The 20,154-nt window shown below is 41.8% G+C and overlaps 2 protein-coding genes across 14 annotated transcripts in view; both read right to left on the bottom strand.

Moving 5' to 3' along the window:
* Positions 1-17,138, bottom strand: part of evla (Enah/Vasp-like a) — a 35,750-nt gene extending 18,612 nt beyond the window's left edge. The window contains exon 1 of one of the 5 annotated variants that reach the window (XM_075448031.1): positions 16,703-17,138. In XM_075448031.1, the coding sequence (XP_075304146.1) occupies positions 16,703-16,707 (5 nt within the window). In that variant the 5' untranslated portion in view covers positions 16,708-17,138. Of the gene's footprint in view, positions 1-6,661; positions 6,770-12,011; positions 12,270-16,702 lie in introns of those variants that run through there. The other 4 variants (XM_075448030.1, XM_075448029.1, XM_075448028.1 and 1 more) reach the window with 4 other exon arrangements.
* A 1,043-nt stretch (positions 17,139-18,181) lies between these two features.
* eml1 (EMAP like 1) overlaps positions 18,182-20,154 on the bottom strand; it is a 51,014-nt gene continuing 49,041 nt past the window's right edge. For all 9 annotated transcript variants that reach the window (XM_075448544.1, XM_075448540.1, XM_075448541.1 and 6 more), the window contains 2 exons: positions 20,015-20,145; positions 18,182-19,931 (listed from right to left, as the gene is read on the bottom strand). In XM_075448544.1, the coding sequence (XP_075304659.1) occupies positions 19,806-19,931; positions 20,015-20,145 (257 nt within the window). In that variant the 3' untranslated portion in view covers positions 18,182-19,805. The remainder of the gene's footprint in view (positions 19,932-20,014; positions 20,146-20,154) is intronic.

Below are 20,154 nucleotides of genomic sequence, written 5' to 3'. Positions count from 1 at the left end.
TAGGCTGGAAAAAAGTGTTCCCTGAGGAGGAAGGGAGTGGGATGCATGAGGCGTGCTCTCTGGGTATCATCGCCCGAGGGCAGAGCTTCTGTTATCATGGCAATTAGCTTTTGTTGTTGGGGTATATGTTCATTCCGCTTGTTCACAGTGGAAGGTACCCGAACAGACCCGAACAAATAGTGAGCCATTCAGCACAGCTCTGCAAGGCCTGCTCAATACTGCTGTTCAGATTTGTTCAGGCCTTTGTCTCTGGGATGAAACTAAATGTCAAACACGCTAAGGTTACCAAAGCATTAAAGAGGAAGGCAGTCAGCAAAGATAGATTCAAGATGAACAGCGGATACAAAAGCAGAATAGAACTTCTCATGCACAACAAAGGTGTGACAGGTATGAAAGTACTTGGGGAATTTGTTTTTCTTTAGTTTTTCTGGAATAGTCCAGTTCACTTGGCTTAGCTCAGCTGCTGGCTAACAGGTCCACCTATACATAAAGTTGATAAATGATTTTCAAAAGATGGGTGACTGATCTAATGAGGTACATTTCATGGCTTTACAGCACTGATGACAGACAGTGAGAGAAACAAGAGATCAGAAACCAGCTCACACATACTGAATAATGAATATACATGAAGTATAAAGGAAGCATGTTCTTCCACAGCTGACGTTGCCTATATGTTGGAGCTTTTTGAGTGTTGCTGTCAAAATAAAAGGAAAACATCCGCGCATCCCAGCATCAACTTGCTCCATTGGTCACCATATAAGATGAAAACTAAAAGACTCCATCCATTTCATTCTCTCTTTTCAAGGCCACACAAATAAAATTTCTTTTTGGTGTATTATTTTTTTAGCCTGTTTATTCAAGCAAAAGAATAACAGTGGCAAGCAAAGAGCAGTTCAATATAATCGGACAACGTGTGATCATATAATCAAAGCCCAACGTGTGATTAAACTCTCAATAAGTCAGACTCCTCTCCAGTCCCAACACTGGTTTCTGAAAATCCTTTAAAAGGGATAATCCGGAGTAAAATGCACTTTAGATCAATTTACGGGATGTTGGGAGTACATACGTTGAGTTGACATCAAAATCATGTCATTCGGATGTGTTTATAGAATTTCGATTTGACCGTTTTTAGCCAAAAGTCGTTAGCCTGGAGGTGACGGGGGCATATCATGTCACCGCTACAAAAGGCTATTTTTATACCTCTTCTACAGCTCCAAACAACATAACACTTACGTGGTAGTGAGTAGAGGGTCCCTAAAGCCAAACCGAAGTGTCCTGAGGTCTTCATGTGGTCGGATATAGAGTCCAGAATGAATTTAATCAAGCCAGTACCTGCTCTCAATCAGAGCCTCTTCCGTCAACAGGAGGCTATCTCACGCGAGACATCACGTCACGTGAGTCCGTAGTTGATTGCCGAGTGTGGAGTAACTCGCTCTGGAAAGTCACAATTTCGTTGCCGTTTTTTTTACAAACACAGTCCAGTATTTCTTTCAAAAGTGAAATGAAGTTGTATGCAACAGCAAAGCCTAGCTTACTAACAGGTTGAAATTTTGAAATGTCACGTGACGTGATGTCTCGCTTGAGATAACCTCCTGTTGACGGAAGAGGCTCTGATTGAGAGCAGGTACTGGCGTTTTGTAGCGGTGACATGATATGCCCCCGTCACTTCCAGGCTAACGACTTTTGGCTTAAAACGGTCAAATCGAAATTCTCAAAACACATCCGAATGACATGATTTTGATGTCAACTCAACGTATGTACTCCCAACATCCCGTAAATTGATCTAAAGTGCATTTTACTCCGGATTATCCCTTTAACATTCAGACAGAGTAACACATTAAGAAAGTCTAATCAAATTGATCAGCAGCAGAATATAGAAATGAATCATTACATAAATGAAAACACAACTATGAATTAATTACGGTCTTTGTTTACTCGTTTAGTTTTGTTCTTCATTCATCGCTCTCTGCAGAAAAAAACTCTTCAACACAAGCTTTCCCTTTGAAACCGATCCGTCCGGCTGTCAGCTTCCTCGTTTATTTTTCACTCTAAAAGTCAGATGATGAAACAGGCTGACGCTTTGATGGGCGGAATAGCATCGTATGTCTTAATTCAGTGCAACAATAACGAAGGCAAAGCAGGAAACTTGACTCATCAGTACTCATTTTGCATTAAATAATCTGAAAGATTCCAGAAAAATTTTACTGAAAATTTTACTTCACGCACACAACATGATACTATACAGTCTACAGCCCGACATCCTAAAACAAGGCCAATACAAGAGTTTAGCGTTCAAGCTTAGTGAGAAAACGGAAAGTTTTGGTTTGGCTTTGATTTGGTTGAGAAAGAAAACACAGGAATCTGAGCCACATAAAAGCTAAGCTAAGAATCAGGGAGAACAAGAAGGTCACTGGTGATATACACGTGCCACATAACCACCCTCAGAATCTTATTCAACACCTCCTCTGTGCTGCAATCCATCATTTCACAGTAAATATCATTTAATCGTTTTCTCAACTGTCACATAACTTGGACACGCAGAAGGCACCCACCACAGTCACATCTTAATCAATTTCATTTCATGCTGATTAACTAGTTTGAAAGAGATCCTAACCTCCAGCACAATGAAAGCCATCTGAAAGAGACACTAGCATCCAAAGAGGCTTCCTGTGAAGCAGGAGGAGTAATTACATTGTTTTATGCATCCCTGGTTGCTGCTGAAGCCAATAGAGACATCAAATCAGCGTCAGGGAGGATCTAAATACAGAAGATGTCTTGTAAATAAACAGTGGGATCAGGTTTTCATTGCAGCAGAGCAATATGCGTCATATCTAACATCTGGATGTCTATGCTGGACTCCAAAGACCAACACTGGTAAAATAAGAACGCTGCAATGTCCCGAAAACTCGAATCACCACCACACTCAGAATGAAAAGTTTCAATGGTTTTAACTTTAATTTTATTTTTCAATTAGTCTTTAGTCTGGACAGGAGGAGAAAAATAACTGGACCCAATAACTGTGCAAAGTGTGGGCCAAATTGATCCACCCTATGCTGTGATATGCCACCATACAGCAAAAGAAATACATAATTATGCACCCACACACGATATATCATGGTACCCTTACTCTACAGACCACTAAAAATACCCATTACTGCTATTTTAGGTAAGGGCCACAGAAACAGGAACAGACCAACTCACTCACACACAGATTGGTTGTAACGTATGGATCCATTTAGCTGTCTGTAATTATTATGTTCACCACGAGGATTGCAGCCTCCAGGGTTTTGCTTTAAGGGGAAAAGTTGCCACTTTGCATTTCATGGGTGGTGGTTTATACATCTATTTACAGAACAGGGTTTGGGTGTGGGGGTCCGGCTCACACAAGGAAGAAGCTTGTCTGACTGGCTGGATTAGAGACAGAGTCTAGAGGGCAGATCATTACCGCACTGCAGTCTTAAATCTAATTTAACCAGGACTTAACTCCTGTACAAGACCTTTAATCTGCTGCACGGGGGAAAGTACTGTTCATAGGCCCAGGCAGAGAAAAAGGCCCCAAGAACTAAAAACAGCCCAAGCCAACTTTATTACTGAGAAGCCAGGTCATTTACAAGTGAGCAGATGACTTTCTGTTCGCTAGTTAAAAAAGAGCAGCGAGATGTAGAATAGATGCCAGACTGCATGGGGTTGAAGTGATGCTGCTGCATGCACAGAAATGTAATACAGCAACTAAACTACACGGAGCACAGATGTTAAAAATAAAGGCTCGCACACACTCATAAGCGTTATTAATACGTCTGTTATTGTCAATACTCTGCAATACACACTGAATCTAAATCTTTACGCGCACACTCGTAAACTTTGGAAACTTTTTTTCCCCCAAGACCACATTATTGTTCTGCCAAACAGTGAAGCTGAGCCGCTTTAACTTCGCATCCCTAAGAAGGAGACACGGCTTTAAAATGAAGTTCTGGCCCTATTTTTTCAAGCTTTTAGGGTGTAAATAATTGATAAGGATAAAAATGTTTGGTATTTGCTCGATCTACAGTGAAAACTCTATAAAGGCTGACTGTGCAATTGCTCCAAAGTAATCCGTGGAGCAATTGTCCGTATCAAAGCACATTTTTCCATGTAGTGATATCAGATCAACGAAAAACTTTCAGTTACCACGGCTACCCGTAACTTTGATGAATCCCAGTTTTCTACAGTTAGTGAGAGATTTATCAAGTGTGCTGCGGCATTTTGCTGGCACGTTGAATATGGAAACACTTCTTTCAGCAGTCAAGTCGAGTTTATTCATAAAGCGTATGAAAAACAACTGACCTTATGTCCTATGTCCTGTTGGGATTGATCACATTATCACCTCACTCTCCTTCCTCACCTCTGTGTAATCTTTTATGCACTTTTTCACTGTTGTCTTTCTTAAACAACTAAAAAAGACTGAAAAAGACTTTCATTACATGTCGCATGGTAAGAGTCCTACAGAGCTCGTCTCCACAGGACTCAAATCCTAAATGTGGTCAGACACTTATGCTAATGATCTGGGCCTGTTAGTGGTAAAAACAAAATGGCTGCAGCCTGCACAATGGTTTGACATCCTAAGTGGACGGTTTTATCTCACCCACTGGGATTAGACGCTTTTTTCAAATGTAGAATTTGGTAGAGTAAAATGTTTGACATTCTCTAAAACAAGCACTTTCAGGAAGTTGTAGACCATTGCCCCTTGAAATATCTTGCATTGTAGTTACTGGCGTCTCACTCAATAATGGACTGATTCGTGTATAGTCTCAAAGGTGTGAATGTGGGGTTTTAAAAATGTCAGAATTTTCCTGTATAGCAAGAGAAGTAAGAAGTAAGAGAAGTTTGGATATAGAGTAAACAACCCAGATTACAAGCCTGACTGCAGCTTTGTACAATAGGAAGTGCACTACGGTTCTTTGGTTGCTTATAACAAACAGCTCTGGTTTGTGGATAAATATCGTGGACACTTGAAGATACACACGACCAGATTTTTCCCTTCAAAGTCATGCGTGAACATAAGACTTTCTATGTAGGTGAAAGTTCCTTCTGATTATCTCTGTAAGATGCCAAATATGACTTCACATTTATAATTTAAAAGACCGATGATCTCCCCCTACTAATGCATTCAAATTCTACTTACAACTAAAATCAGAATATAAGCCACACAGAAGATTCACATAATCTACAGGCTACATTAACACCAGAGCCTAAAAATCCCTGATCCTGCACGTTGTTCAGAGGAAACCCACTTAAATACACAACAGTATGCTTATCTAACCCCTTCCCCCACTTTATAGTCTATACAAGTACTGAAATACTACACAATAGACCACGATTAAGCCCCAAATGACAACGAGAGATAGAGCAGAGTGCTGTGGTTGTAATGGCTTTAATGTAAAACCACAATTGTTCTTTGCTAAATGTTCCAGTTGTTGTGTGCAAAACAACTCAGTCTCATGTCACGATGAACCTGCCTGAAGTGCGGCTATCTTAACTCACATAAAAATATGAAAATGTAACTTACATTCTGTGTTTTCTTCTAGTAGTGTTCTTTGTGCATAATGTGCAGGTGGAACAATCTATGCAATCAATGTAACATAAGCATGCAGTGCAGTTCTGTTCAGTAAACGGGGGAATAAAAAAATAAAAATAAATTTAAAAAATTTAAAAAAATTAAAAAAATGCATTTTTTTTAACTTAACAACAAGCAACTTAACACCTTACTGTTTGTCTATTTTAAACATCACTAAAGATGAATAAAGTCATGACGCTTGAGGATTAAACAGGCAGGTCTTTGCATTCAACACTGGGAGTCAGGTCAGTTTCAAGCAGCAGATACACATATTTAAAATCTTATTGTCCCCGATTTTCAAGTCGACACTGCCATCTATCCCTTATTCATCTCCCTCATGACAACAGCATCCAACAGGGCTGTTTGCTCCCACAGTTTTCATTTGGGACAACAGCAGCAACCTCTTTCCTCTCCGTCTCTTCCCTCTCATCTTCAGTCCTGCCAGCAGAAAACACAGAGGGAGAAAGAGGAGGGCACTGGCCTAAAAGGCTGCCGTTTTAACCAGAAGCCACACTGTGTTTAAAACATGTGCAAATTAAACATGTGTGGAGGCCTTTCAAAGCCCTGCTATTCAGATATGCTCTATGTGAAGGTGCAGAGTGTCGAGAATACAGAATACGCTGGGTGTAAAGTTGGCAGCTGCATCTCTATGTCAGCATATCTGGTTTTGATTTAAAAGACTAAATCAGGCAAGAGAAAGAATCTTCAAAAAGATCTGTCAAAACTTCTGCCAACTCAGTTTTACTTTTATAGAAAACGTAAAAAGCAAAACTGCTCATGCACAGACGAACAAATCCTAAATAACCTTGGCTCTGTTCCTATAGAGCAGGTTTTTGAGGGCCAGATTAAGATTACAGATTAGTATTTTTGCTCTGATTAAAAGACAGCCAGGAAAGATATGTCCATCTGTGTTGCTGTAATAACACAATGCTTTCTTAGCACACAATATTAAGACCTTGCAGACAAAAAGGTATGACATTAGGTCTTGATATTTGACTTATCTCTGCTCCATACTGGAATTTATCAATCAGATGCTCACACACAGTCAAGTGAAGAGTGAGTACGAACCTGGCAGCGATGTGGCTGTAAAACAACCCTGAGTCGCTCACACTCTGAGGAATGCAGTAACGCAGCACTTGAAGCCGGTGTATGTCCATTTTGGCTTATAGGAAAACAACAGCGGCAATCTATGACACAAACTCCTTCTTGTGTTATCGCCTTAGAATTATGACTTATCAAGAACAAATAATCCTCTTGTTGAAAACACACAGCATGAATATCAAGCATCCGTTTAGAAACAGAATGAGATCAAAATCATCCCGCAGTTCTGGGTTGTTGCACTGCTGCATCCACCATGAGACCAATGATCCATCCGTCCAGCAACAAAGAGATGACTGACAGACGGGCAGAGATGAAGTCATTGACCAGCCGGTTGTCTGACACAGATGAGCGTGTGTGTGTGTTTCACTGAACCTCTGTGCTATTGTCATACTGTTAACCCAAGGGAGATTACCTCATATCCCTCCAAACTACCCCCTCCCTAATCCACAAACGATACATTTTGTGAGTGTGTTGGGGATGAAGTAGAGGTTCCTGTTGTTATCTCGCCTGCTCCTCCTCCTCACCAGCCTGTTGTTGCCATCGCCACTCAGTATCAAGCGGAGTCTAAAACAACCACTGGCGGTCCACATGTGGTAAATTACTATTGATTGGGATGCCCTCTACCTCAGAGGGGTGGACGTAATGGGTGAGTATACACTAACATAACACGCATTAGCTGGGCGAAGGAAGTGTGCTAAATGTCCATTAACATCCATAAAGTGACTGACTCTGTTGCTCAGTCTGAATTTGACGTACTGAGAAAAGAGCAAGGTAGAGGAGGAGCAGTTTGGAAGTCATCACCCTAACCCATCATTCACTACAAGTACTTTATCCGAGAGAAATCCAGATGTAATAAAACAAAGAGCAAAAAAAGCAACCAGCGCCAGTATATCCGCTGACCTTGATATAACCCTCAGGAAGAATGGTAACATTCCTCATGTATCATCTGATTTTACGTGTCTAGTTCATCACTGACAGCTGATGACATCCTCACTATGCATGCTGTACTTGGACGCCTGGATTTGTGTTTCTACAAATTTGACATGGATGTTAAAGGGATAATCCGGAGTAAAATGCACTTTAGATCAATTTACGGGATATCCCGTAACACATCCAAATGACATGACTTTGATGTCAACTCAACGTATGTACTCCCAACATCCCGTAAATTGATCTAAAGTGCATTTTACTCCGGATTATCCCTTTAACCTGGAGTTACGGATGTAACTCCGAATGGAAAACAGCACACAGAATCAGTGGGGTTACATGGCACTGAAAGGATGGGATAATTGCCTAATTTACAATAAGAATGAGTTGAGCGAGGGTAATTATCCTTGGAAATATATCGGTGAATGAATCGAATCAAACTCAGGCAATTGAGAAAATGGCGAATGAAGAGCAAGATGAAGGTACCCTCCGCTACATTTCGTTTGTGATGAGCTGCTTGTTGCACAAACGGAATGCACAACGGTGCATTCTCCATCGCTTTGTTTCTTTATTTCTGACGGCGCCAACAACAGTAATATCGTCTCGTCTGACTTCCAATTCACGACCACGGAAAAAAAATCTCGAGAATGCGCAGAACACAAAGTCTAATTCAACACGTGCTTCACCCGTCTGCAAACACGTTTAATTTGACTTTCAACAGAGTTATCTCAAGGTCTTAATCCGATCGTGAGTAATCCAATCCGATCCAGTTTCTTGTCAGATTCAGGTGTCTACATGCACTTAATAACTCTTATTGTAATTAAGCCAATTATCCTTTCAGTACCATGGAACCCCACTGACTGTTTACATCAACTCTTTCATGGCTTGGAGAATCAGATCTCCCCCAAAAGTTGTCACTTGTGACTGTTTTTGATTTTCAATGCAAACAAGCAAAAATTACACATGGAAATTGCCTTTTTTCTTCTTCTTTCAACCAGTTAATTTGCTAATCCTGACAAAATTTCTCACAAATATCAACACCCTTGTATGCAGGGCAGAGAGGGGACAGCAGACACATGAAATCCTGCAATGAAGTAACTTCCGGTAGAGCTATGAGGAGTTGTGACAGGGTGTTTTTTGTGCTTTAAGACATATTTCTCTGATTCACTGCTTTGTTATTGCCGGCCCCACTCCTTCCCTTTTATTTTTCACTTCACTCTGCATTACCCTCCATCGCTGCTGCTTTCTCCTTCTGGTGGAGGTAGGAGGATGGAGGATTTGCAAATATCAGCCTACAATTGTCTCCTTTTTAGGCCGTCACTGACAACTGTCCAATAAAAGGGTCAAAAATCAAGTTGTCCTGCAGGCTTCATGTCTCTACAGCTCTCTCTGGTATACAAAACACACACTACTCAAAATTGAAATCACTCCAGAGCTAGGATAGTAAAATATTGCCTTATGAAGTTTTTAACCTCTGGGGTCGTGACCAGACACTGTTAATCAAATGATACCTTTTGCGATTGGTTAAATAACAGGGATTGGCTGAATAGGGGGATCAGCCAGCCGATAGTATTATTTAGTTTTTTTTTTTTGTTTGTTTGTTTTTTTTGGGTGACCTGGTACGGCTCACAGAAATATCAGTGCCAAGAAATATTACTGTTGGCTCGTCTGTTGCTCAGAGGGCTCAGCTGGACTGCAGGACATTTCGGTGGCAGGTCGGGCAAATGTTAACAAGCTCGATCTGTGACAGACGAGGCACTGGTTGTGCCCCGAGGAGGCGACTCGGCCGGCTCACTAACATTTATAAAAAACGACTAACATTTATAAAACGATCACAGGGGGAAGGTACTCAAGGTCAAGTCATCACAGTCAGAATCAAACATAATCCTCAACACTTTCTCCACGTCAAATGTTGCTAAGAGATATCGTTAAAAATATATATGAAAGTTTAGGATCTGAGAACATGATCGTGCAAACCATATAAATCACATTGTTTGTGATCGTTTCCTACGCTCATTTCGGACATGATGCCAGCAGCATGTTTAGAAAAAAATTGGGCCAGGGGCAGCAAAGGCCTGGTTAAGTTGTATAATACTTGAAGAAGAAAAAAAATGGAACTAATGTTGACTAATGTTACTGAATATAAAACTGCATAAATAAAAAATAAGAACTATTCAGGCTCTCCAGTGGAACTGCCAAATACAAGACATGATTTTGTAGTGGAAACCACTGCATGGGTCAGTGACCATTTATCACAACAGCACAGCTCTGGAGCAAAAGCACCAGGGTCATAAACTGGACCGCCTGCAGTTCAGACATGTCATTTGGTGTGTTATACAATATAAAATATGACAAAGAAAGCCCTGAACTGAGTGGCTGAACTCTGATATCCAGCAAGATTAAGAAAACATGTTGCTTTTTAAAACTACAGCAGTCGGTCTCTCTCTTTTGTTCCCAAACACTTTGGTAGAAGAAGACACAATGCAACATAGTGGTAAGCATGCTGCTGGCCGAGCTTATTTCAGAAATGCTGCTGGTATCAAATGCAAAATGAGAATGCATTTTCAAAAAACAACAACTTTTCTCAAGTTCGTTATTTGATTTGTTTTCTTTGTACTATATTTAATTGAAGATAGGATATCTATCATTTTAAAATAACTGCATTCTGCTAAATTAAACTTTGCTCAGCATCTGGATTCCTTTGGAATGAACTTGGCTTCTCAAGCAGTTTAAGAAAAATGTTCTCACAACTTGAGCTTGACACACCAATTTTACACGGAGCTAATAAGATTCTCCTTAGTTTTTTTGGTTCTACTTTGATCTATCTTCTTATTTTTAATTAGTTTTTTTGTTTTTTTTGGCTGGTTTCTTTTCTCCAGCTATTGGGATGGCAGATTCCTTCAAAGTCTTCGTGCCTGTACATCAAAGATGTGCCAAGTAATAAACCGTGACTAAAAAAGAAAACCAAAAAATGAGAACTCGAGAATCTTTTTTTTTACTACTATGACAATCGTAAACCAAAGGAATTAATAACCCAAAAGGATTCTTTGATCAAAGATTGATCAGGTATGAGCCTCAGTATGAGGACATAATCCATTGATATTGTATCTATATCATGCAACAGTAAACAGTGTGAAATTAGCACACGGAGCCCCCAAAACAACTTCACTTATTTATTGCTTGGCTCTTTAGTTGCCAGTTGGGCCTCTGGCTAACTGACATGGATACATTCAGAGCAATATGGATAGCAACCCCCCACTTCATGGCTACCCTTCCCCCACCTCCTCCTCCTCCTCAGCCTACCTTCTTCAGTGCTGTCCTGTTCTCATGGTGTCACTAATCCTGATCCTTAAAGGGAACTGCCGCTTCCGTTTGGAGGAAAATACAGACCTTGCAGACCTTATGCTTTCTTTTTTTAGCCTTTATTATCAATGCGCACAGGTAACTAGCGTGCACACGTCCATCAGCTGAAATGTCAGGAGAAGGCCGATTTTTGTCATTTTAAATATTCCAATCTGAATGAGCAGATCCTAGATAATGACAATGCTCTATGAGATGCAGGGAGGTTTTTCATGGGACGTACTGTATTTTGCAGTAGATTACTAGAGTTCATGTGGTGAAGCCTAAACCGTTCATGTGATCCCTTCCACCTCTCGCTGCTCCACATCTGTATTTGAGCTCAAACAAATCACCAGGGCCCGCTGTAATCTGCCAGGGCCATATAATGCCTCTATCTGGATTTCATCTGCCTTTCGATAACCCCACTCATACAGACGTTCAGAGATTAGGGCTCTATCCCTTTTTTCCTGTCCTTCCTTCTAACACATACATGATGCAACGAGTCAGATGAGCGCTGTGAACGAGCGAGAGCAGCTGAGCAGAAGCACTAACAGGCAGCAAGAAACTCGCTCCTTCTTCCCAGGAATAGACTGAAATGAACCAATCAAAATCAAACCTCTCTGCTAACAGCTGCCCACAAAAGAAAACACAGGCAGAGGGCTGGAAAGAAGGAGACAGATGAGAGAAAGTCAGCAAGCCCAAGAGGAGATTTTTCTCTCCCATTTTCCTGGCTTTCTGTCAAACCCCAGCCAGCTGAATGTAACGCTTGAAAACCAAAGACAACAAAACAAAAGCAATTTTTTTTTCTGCAGACAAACGATCGCACAAAGCTCTTCTTCCAGAAGCAAACAGATTATGTGATCTGAAAGCTGAGCCAGGCTTTAAACAGAAACACTTGAGTGCGAGGAAGCAACATCATTGCCACACACTCCAAAACCAAGCTCAGCTTTGCTCAGGTAACTCTGAAAGCAAAGAAAATGAAAAACAAAACAAAGCAAAACAAAAAGAGACACAGAGAGAGATGCAGTGATGAACAGTCATGTGGCCTTACCCAAAATCGTCCAGGGAATACATGTCGCTGGAGGAGGCAGCACGGGACGGCACAGTCAAGCACAGGATGAGAGGAGGTATGAAGGGGAGATTATGGAGAAGAGGGGTAAATGTCAGCCTGAGAGGAGAGAACTATACATGCTGTCCAATGCTGCTGCAGCACACTCACTCTTTCCCCCCCTCTTCACATCCTCTAAAAAAGTTTTTAAAAGATCCACTACGCCAGCAAAGCGTGAGACACAGGGAGAGTAGGAGGGAAAGAGCAAGCGAGGGAGATGAGGAGTGTTGCAACAAAGTAAGGGAATGCAAGAGAGGGAGAGCGGGAGGGAACATGTGACCGCAGCAGACCAGTCACCTCTCTCTGCTTCGAGGATTGGACTGCTGTCTTTAAACCTCCAAGGAATCATTTCCACAAGACGAAATTACATGTTAGCCCTTACAGAAAACAGGAGCGCTTTCACACTTGCCTTTCTATTCCATGATGTGCTCAGAAAATGGCTTTAAATAGATTTTTGTACAGGGTTTGAAAAGCTCCATGTCAGCCATAATCATCCATGCTCAACTGAATACAGAGGAAGAAATGACAGCAGCACACCAAATGATTTAGTCTGCTCAACTCCCTGCAGGAACACGTGTTAGAATTATTTTTACAATTCTCGCAACAAAGCCTTCACTGATCTTGTGCAGTCTGTGAGGCTTGATGAGATTGTCTTCTTCAAGTAGGGGTCCATCTGGCTGAAGCTAATGTAGACTATTAAGCTTCTTTGCTACGGCAAGCCGAGGTGTGGGAGACAAACAAAGAGCAATCTAAAAGATTAGAAGGCTTTGTGTGGTTAAAAAAAATATATATATATATATATGGCAAGAAGCAGGCAGCTAGTAGCTGATAAGGTCAGAAAAATACAAGATAGATTAAAATTACTCCTCGGTTTATGGGTTAAATAGTTAGCAGCTCAGAGAATTTAGGATATATCAATATTTGTGAATATTTGCAAGTGAACCAATTTACATGATTTGAATATTTAGTCCTCTCTTCTAAAATAAAACAAGTTTACCTTGTTAACGTGTCCATGTGATTTCTCAGGAGCAAAATCTGCCATCAGTGATTTGGCCAAAGATTTTCTGCTTTGTTTCTGCAGAGCACCCCCGACAGTCCCAGAAAGGCGAGGTTTGCTCCTGGTGGGTGGAGATGTGGGCCGGGCGAGAGTAGCATTATTCAAAGTTCATCGTTCACAGAAGAGAGGAAAAAACAAGTGTTGCCACACCCGAGGCATTTTTAAATTCGTGAGAGGTTTCGTCATCACGGCAAAACCTTGAAACGTACGGTTTGGAAGAAGGCGGATGGGTTTTAAGGCAAGTGGTAACTGCAAATTAGTGACTGCAGTGGGACTTTGAGTAACATTTCCAAGGTTGATGAAAAACAACAGAAACAAGAAAGGGGTTTCAAAGACCTTTCAAAGAGGTAAAAAAAAAAGAAAGAAAGAATAAAACAGAAGTATCCAAGACACAATTACTGGCCCACCTCTGTAATATTTGGCTGCCTCTGAGCGTTTCTTCCATCTAAAAGCTTCTTTCACCCGTCAGTTGGTTGTTCCTGCTGCTCTTCAACTGCAGTGTGTCCAAGCTCTGTCCACTTCGCCGGAGTCCTCTCTGTAACACCAGAGTCCAGTTCTCTGATGGTTTTCAGTGGAATTTAGGCCACTTGCGAACAGCAACCAATCGTGACCTTTTTCACCAATCTTCACTTTTTCAACCACTCTTTTGCGCTGTCAGACGTGCGCCTCATGTTGTCATCCCAATTTTATGACACAAAGTAACATATTTCATGAAGAAATCTCTCTGTGATTTTTTTGGTTTTAATATTTATTTGTGACATGTGATATGCACAGCAAAGCAGCGCCTTATGTTGACTGAACCTCTACCGTGTGCGACTGAAGAAGGACTCTCTTCTTTACGGGCTTCACTGCCTGTAAACGAACTGAGATGCTGGATTCCCAAAATAGCTCCCCAGTGTTTTTTCTCTGTGTATTGAACAGAAAGACTGTAGCAAACATTAGTGTTGGGGCCTTTCTTTTAATAGTGGTTTCGTGTCCACCTTGCATTTGTCCATGGAGCCCCCTTCCAGGCATGATAAGGGATGAAAACACAACTTCACATTATTCCAGGTCAGTCTGAAGCCCTTTAGAAGTCCTATGTGGAGATTTTGTTGAGTTTCTTCTTTTAAAAGAGTGCCAAATAATAGCATCCAGCATACTTTGTGAAGCTATATGTTCTAATTCACTACACGAAAGGCTTTCCTGTTGTTGCCGTCCATTTGGCAATGCGCGTCCACAACCAAGTTACGTAAATGTGGACGAGGGAGGTAAAACTAGTGCGTTGACTCATGCAGCATATGTTTTAAGCAGGGCTACACGTGTCGCAAGCTCGACTCACAAAAAGAAACTGGGAAATGAAAAATGAGGGGGGGGGGGGGGGGGGGGGAAATCTCTCACTTGGCTGTAAATACCTCTCACAACGTGTGGTGGGGGTCACCTGATACCCCCATCATCTCTGACCTCTCTCATGTTAAAAGACACATCGTGCAGATAAGCCGTCCGATGGAAAACGAGCCGATTCATTTACATTTTTAATAGTTTGTCATATCATTGGTATTATTGCAGCATACAATTAACATTTAAAACATTGATCTTTTTTGTCAACTTAATTCTAGTCTCTACTTAACATGCATATGTTGTCAACATTAAGCATTTAAAAAGTAGACTTTTGGTCCTGGAGTCCAGGAAATTCAAGATAATTCACTGGCACTAGTAGAGTTGTTAAAAAGCCATTTTCTTTTCTTTTGAGGCTTGAAGCCTTCTCTGTGGATTCCAGGTTTTATAAATAATACATCTCTGTCAGTGGAAAGCTGGAGAATGAAGCTGCTCTCCGATCAGTTCAGAGGGCAGCAGCAGCAGCAGCAGCAGCAGCAACTGCCTGCAGTACGACACATAACTCAGCATTTTACCTTCCAGTGGCTGCACTCGCTCGTTCTCCCTTCCCCACAATGAGTCACCACAACATGCGCTCCAGAAATCATCCCACATAAATGGCACAGGAGAGATGCCTCGCTGTTTTCCCGCCTCCACTGTTCCCTTGCATGCTTTCTGTCTCTGTCTCACAAACACACACACACACACACACACACACACACACACATATATCCAGGAGCAACCACTATCGACCAACCAAAGATCTTATGTGCACGTGCATGGATGTGGTTACGGCACATTCAGGAGAAACATGTGCACTCTGACACCAATGCTACCACAGAAGCAGCGAGGCCAAACAAATGATCACATTGAACCTAACTCTTTACTCTGCAAAAGAAGATCCAGGTCACCTTGTTGTGCTGCTTTCTGAAGATTTAAGACTTCCCTTTTGGGCTTGAGTCAAGCAACAGAGCTGCCTCTGGTGGATATAAACTCCAGGATGGGATACAAGTAGCTGAGCTTCACAGAAAGAGAGGAAACGGCATGCTCATCCAGCTGGACTGCACCACGTGAGTCTTACATATTTACTGTCTGGGAGCGAAATAGTTCAGCTACTATCGTCATTTGCTTTCAGTGAGGCTGCAGGAGACGGGTGAATTATTTGAATAAGGACATATTGTGTGGCGGCATTTGTGACTTTCTCTCCTTCTTTTCTGTATTTTGTTCAAACAATTGTATCTCACTCCCTTTCTCTTCTGTTCCTCTCAGAAGAGAGAAACACCACAAATACAGAGCCGGACTTTCTCTCACACACGGGCAGCCCAACGCCAGTAGCTGGAGTGAGAGGGTGCACTGTATCTGAGGAGAGCTGTCAGAGTAAATCCGAAGCCATAAAACAGAATGGTGCAGGCTGCAGTGACAGAGGAGTCAAACTACAGGCAGCAGGGAGAAGCATAAAAGGACTGTTGCATAAATAGAACAGAATACAGAGACTGCTGCTAGAGAAGCAGGCCTCTGTGCACGCTGCATTCCACCATAACCAGAGCTGAGCTTAAATGAGCAGAAATAAGCTCGGATACAAAGATTTCAACATGAGTCACATATTCTACAGGCTGAAAACGCGCATGGATCACTCAGGGAACAGGCTAATGGAGGTGTGTGTGAGGAGAGGGGGGTGTGGGTCTGTTAACCTGCCTGGCAACCACCAGAATAAACACCCTCCTCCTCCTCCTGCCATGGTTATAAGCGCCCTCACTTATCCTATTCCCCCCCTGCAGCCACTCACATATGGCGGTGCGTCGGTAATATTTAGTGAAACAGGCGTTTTATTTCACCAGGTGCGCCGTATTGCCTATGTGGAGAAATACGTGATGCTGTCGTTTCCATGACAACATTATCATGGCCTGAGCCCGGTATTCAATACACTGGGCGGGTCCGGCGGTGACAATAGAGGGGAAAAGAGGATGAGTTATTGACATAACTCGCCCAACACATCAGTGGACGGTAAAGGACGCCTATAAAGAGCTGAGGCCGGGGGTGTGGGCCGCTGGACGGTGAAGAATGAGCCATGAGACGTCAATAATGTTGCATTTATTCTCGACGCCATATTCTCCTAATACATATGTGTAAATGTGGATGTAGTCTGGAGGTAGAGGGCAGAGTGTGTCGGTGCGCATCTGTCATGACGCGTCAAACTGAGCGCATGGTGCTGGCCGCGGCTTACCTCATTTTCCTTTCTCCTCCTTTATTCAGCCGGAGATGATGGCACTGATGAGGCTGATCAATTTGTCCGCTACTATGTCGGTATTAACCCAGTCTGGGGGGGCCAGCAGCCTCCACCTGGCGTCAACTATATGCGTCTAAAGAGATATCACAGGCTGCTGTCGGTTCGCAAACGCTAAGCGACAACCCGAGCGTTTTATGCCATCCGCTTTGTGCTCCGTTGTCTCTGTTGTCCGCACGCGCCGCTGCGTCTCCTTAAGTCCATGTTCAGCTCGCGCTCGGTAGAAGACGGTGAACGGTGGTGGTCAGCCGCCTCTTTCATGCCATATTTTCTTCCCATTCGGAGTGGTTTGGGTGAAGTGGAGAGATTTTGGGGAAAAATGCTAATACGGCGTGCAAAGGAGGAGGAGGGATCCGACAGGCTCAAGGCTGCCCACCTGCGGCCAAGACGCGCACATGCAGACCACTGACGACCCCCCAAACCCCACCCGTCAGATCAGGAGGCTCTGACTCTGTGTACTGTGCACAATAGTGTCTGGCTATTGACAATGAACGGCTTGATGTGGCATGAATGTATGGAGCAAGACTTCATATTATGTTGGCCCTGAGGTGATAGATAAATAAAGTAATTGATTAATTCATCTAACAAATACCCCCACTGACACACACAAATACACAATTTTCTTAAAGCAGATCAACAAAACATAAAGCACAATAACAGACAACACATTAAAACCAAAAAGACAAAAATTATGAAAAAGACAACAAAAAAAGGAAGCGAACATAAGAAGAAAACGTGCAACTAAATGCAACATTTCAGAAAACTCAACTATACAATAACAAAACACTGAATTTGGTTATTTTGGGAAATTAAAAAACATTTCACTAAACAGAACCAAAAAAGTTTTTTTGTTAAATATGATTGTGTTTCATTGTAGTATTAAGTTAGATGTGTTTTCAGTTTTATTGTTGCATCTTATTCGGTGGATTTTGTTTTCCGTTTCATTGTTGTTTTTTCCTTTGGTTGAAATTCTGTTGTTTCTTCTACTTTTTTTATATACGTCGTCTCGTATTAGGTTTACTGTTCGTTAGTGTTCTTTTAAATCTCGTTTTATGAAATGTTGCCCTTTTTCTTTTAATCGCAGCTGTTTTATTCTTATGTTCTCTGATTCAATGTTTGAAGAACAGTGTTTGGTTTCAGATTTTGGCGTATTTTACAAAATATTTGTTCTCTAAAACCTTGCGCTTTGTGAAATGCTTTTTCTTGTTTGGGTTTGATGGTGTAATTTATTTGTAACGTTGTGTGTTGTCTGGCGTTTGATTTTGTAAAACAGGACCACTGTAATTATTTTTTAGATACTGCAAGTCATTCCCGAAATAACACAGATTTAAAACAAACAAACAAACAAACAAACAAACCAACAAAACAGGAAAATGTAATAAAATGGAAACCAGAAGACAACACCGAAAGAATTTCAGGTCTCATTTACTTTCAGTCAGATGTCAAATGTTTAATGGTTTTGTATCTGCAGCGCAGTGTGTTAAGTGGTAAGACTGGTCATGTAAAATCCACCCTGTTGAATTCAAATCTTAGCTGTTAGACGATTTCTAAGGATCTTCTGATGAAAGTACTCCATCAATCAGCTGGCCTTCAGGATCTCCAAACAACATGTTTTATAACAATAGCAGTGATGTTCACACTAGAATCATGTCAACTCCAATTAAACAGAACTTTAAACACATGCATGTGCGTAAGCTCGGCTTTCTGTTGACCGTAAGAGGAGGAATGTGACACGCTATGTACCATAGACCTGAATGAATGTGACACAGCTTGAATGAGCAGACACTGATTTATGTGAAGTTCCATCTGGTGCTAAATACCAATGGACCTGCTGCGTGTTCATCAGGCAGAAGCGGTTGCCTTATGGAGAGAAGGTTCGGCTCAGTTCAATCTTTTTTTTGCGAGCATCTGAGAGTGCAGGTCAGACAGTTACAGTGTGATGGTCACATCCTTCACCTTCGTGAACTCATCGTGGTGCTCCTTGCATTCGAGACAAAAGATAAAGCAAACATACAACATCTCACCCGAAGGAAATCCGAAACGGTTTCAGTAAGTCACTCACATTTTCTTCAGATCTGTTTCAAGGCTCTCGGTACATTTACCCACACAGGACTAAACAGGGATTAACTGCAGGAGAAAATTCAAAGGAAATAAAACCGGCAGTGCAGGATTAGACTTATGATCAATAAATAATAGTAAATGTCTCTTTTTTAAGACTGGGAAGCTCTGATACTTCTTATACATTTCAATATTTGTAATTTGGCATTGCCTCCACATAAATATGTCAGATTATCATAGGGTCCAAATGTGTCCAATTACATTTTCTGCACTGAATGGGTACACCTTGGCTGATACAAATGAATCAGAAAAACGTTTAGTCACATGTAAACTGTGGCTGAAAGCTCTGAATAGTTCAGTGAAATATGTTTAGGGCAGCCAAAGGCTTTTTTTCCCCCATGTTAATAACAGGGAAGGCTCTTGCCTCACTCGTGCTTTCCTGAGTTGTTAAATACAGAATAAAAGAAAGTTTAACAGTTAGAAAATCCCAATATTCTTCCTTTAGTTTGTGTCGCAAGGGTCTTGGATCTCATCTCCATCAGGCTGCAAAAACAAACCGGCAGCAAAACAAACCTCCTGAGCCTAGTATCTGTGACGGGAGGGTACACCAAACAAGTGCTGGACAAGTGCCGTCACAAAGTCTGAGCCTTTGATTCTGTTAAGTCAGACTCTTTCCGTCTCGTGTCACAAGGCTACAGTGCGTGAGGCGCAGATTTATTTTGTACATGTAGTGTGAAGAAACAGAAAAAGAGTAAAAAGGAGGATTTTTACATTTCAAGCAGCTGTTCATTACACCTCCACAGATCAGGAGGGGAAAACTCAGTTTCTCTTCTTTCAAATCACTTCAGTTCATTCAGATCCATTTCTTATTTCGACTTCATTTAAGTTTGGTTTGGTTCATTTTAGTGCAGTTCAGTACAGTTTGATTCTCCAGGGGTCGGCAGCAGCTCTGAGGCGCTAACAGTTACTGTTTGTGTCTGCTCGATCAGACTATCCTCCACTGCAACACGCTCATGTCCTTCCCACCAGTCGACACAAGGTGGCTATCGTCATACAGGAAGGTCACATTGGTCACATGGCTGCTGTGGCCTCCGTAAACATGGCTGGGAGCCTGGAACAAACATAAAACAAGTCTTTCAAAACACGGTGAATCGAACTTTTAAAATACTTTCTTCTTCTTGTATAGCATCATACCCTGAACTGCGAACAGGGGTATGAGAAGAGATGGACTTTCCCAAAGTCGTCCCCAGTAACCAGGAGGCTTTTGTTACTGGACCTGCACACTGCATTGATGTCGGTGCCATCTGAACCTTCAGGCCACAGGCCTGAGAAGC

This window comes from Odontesthes bonariensis, chromosome 17 (assembly GCF_027942865.1).
Source record: "Odontesthes bonariensis isolate fOdoBon6 chromosome 17, fOdoBon6.hap1, whole genome shotgun sequence".
NCBI classification, from domain to species: Eukaryota; Metazoa; Chordata; class Actinopteri; order Atheriniformes; family Atherinopsidae; genus Odontesthes; species Odontesthes bonariensis.
The sequence above is the reverse complement of the archived record's forward strand: the minus strand, read 5'-3'. Positions and strand labels throughout refer to the sequence as shown.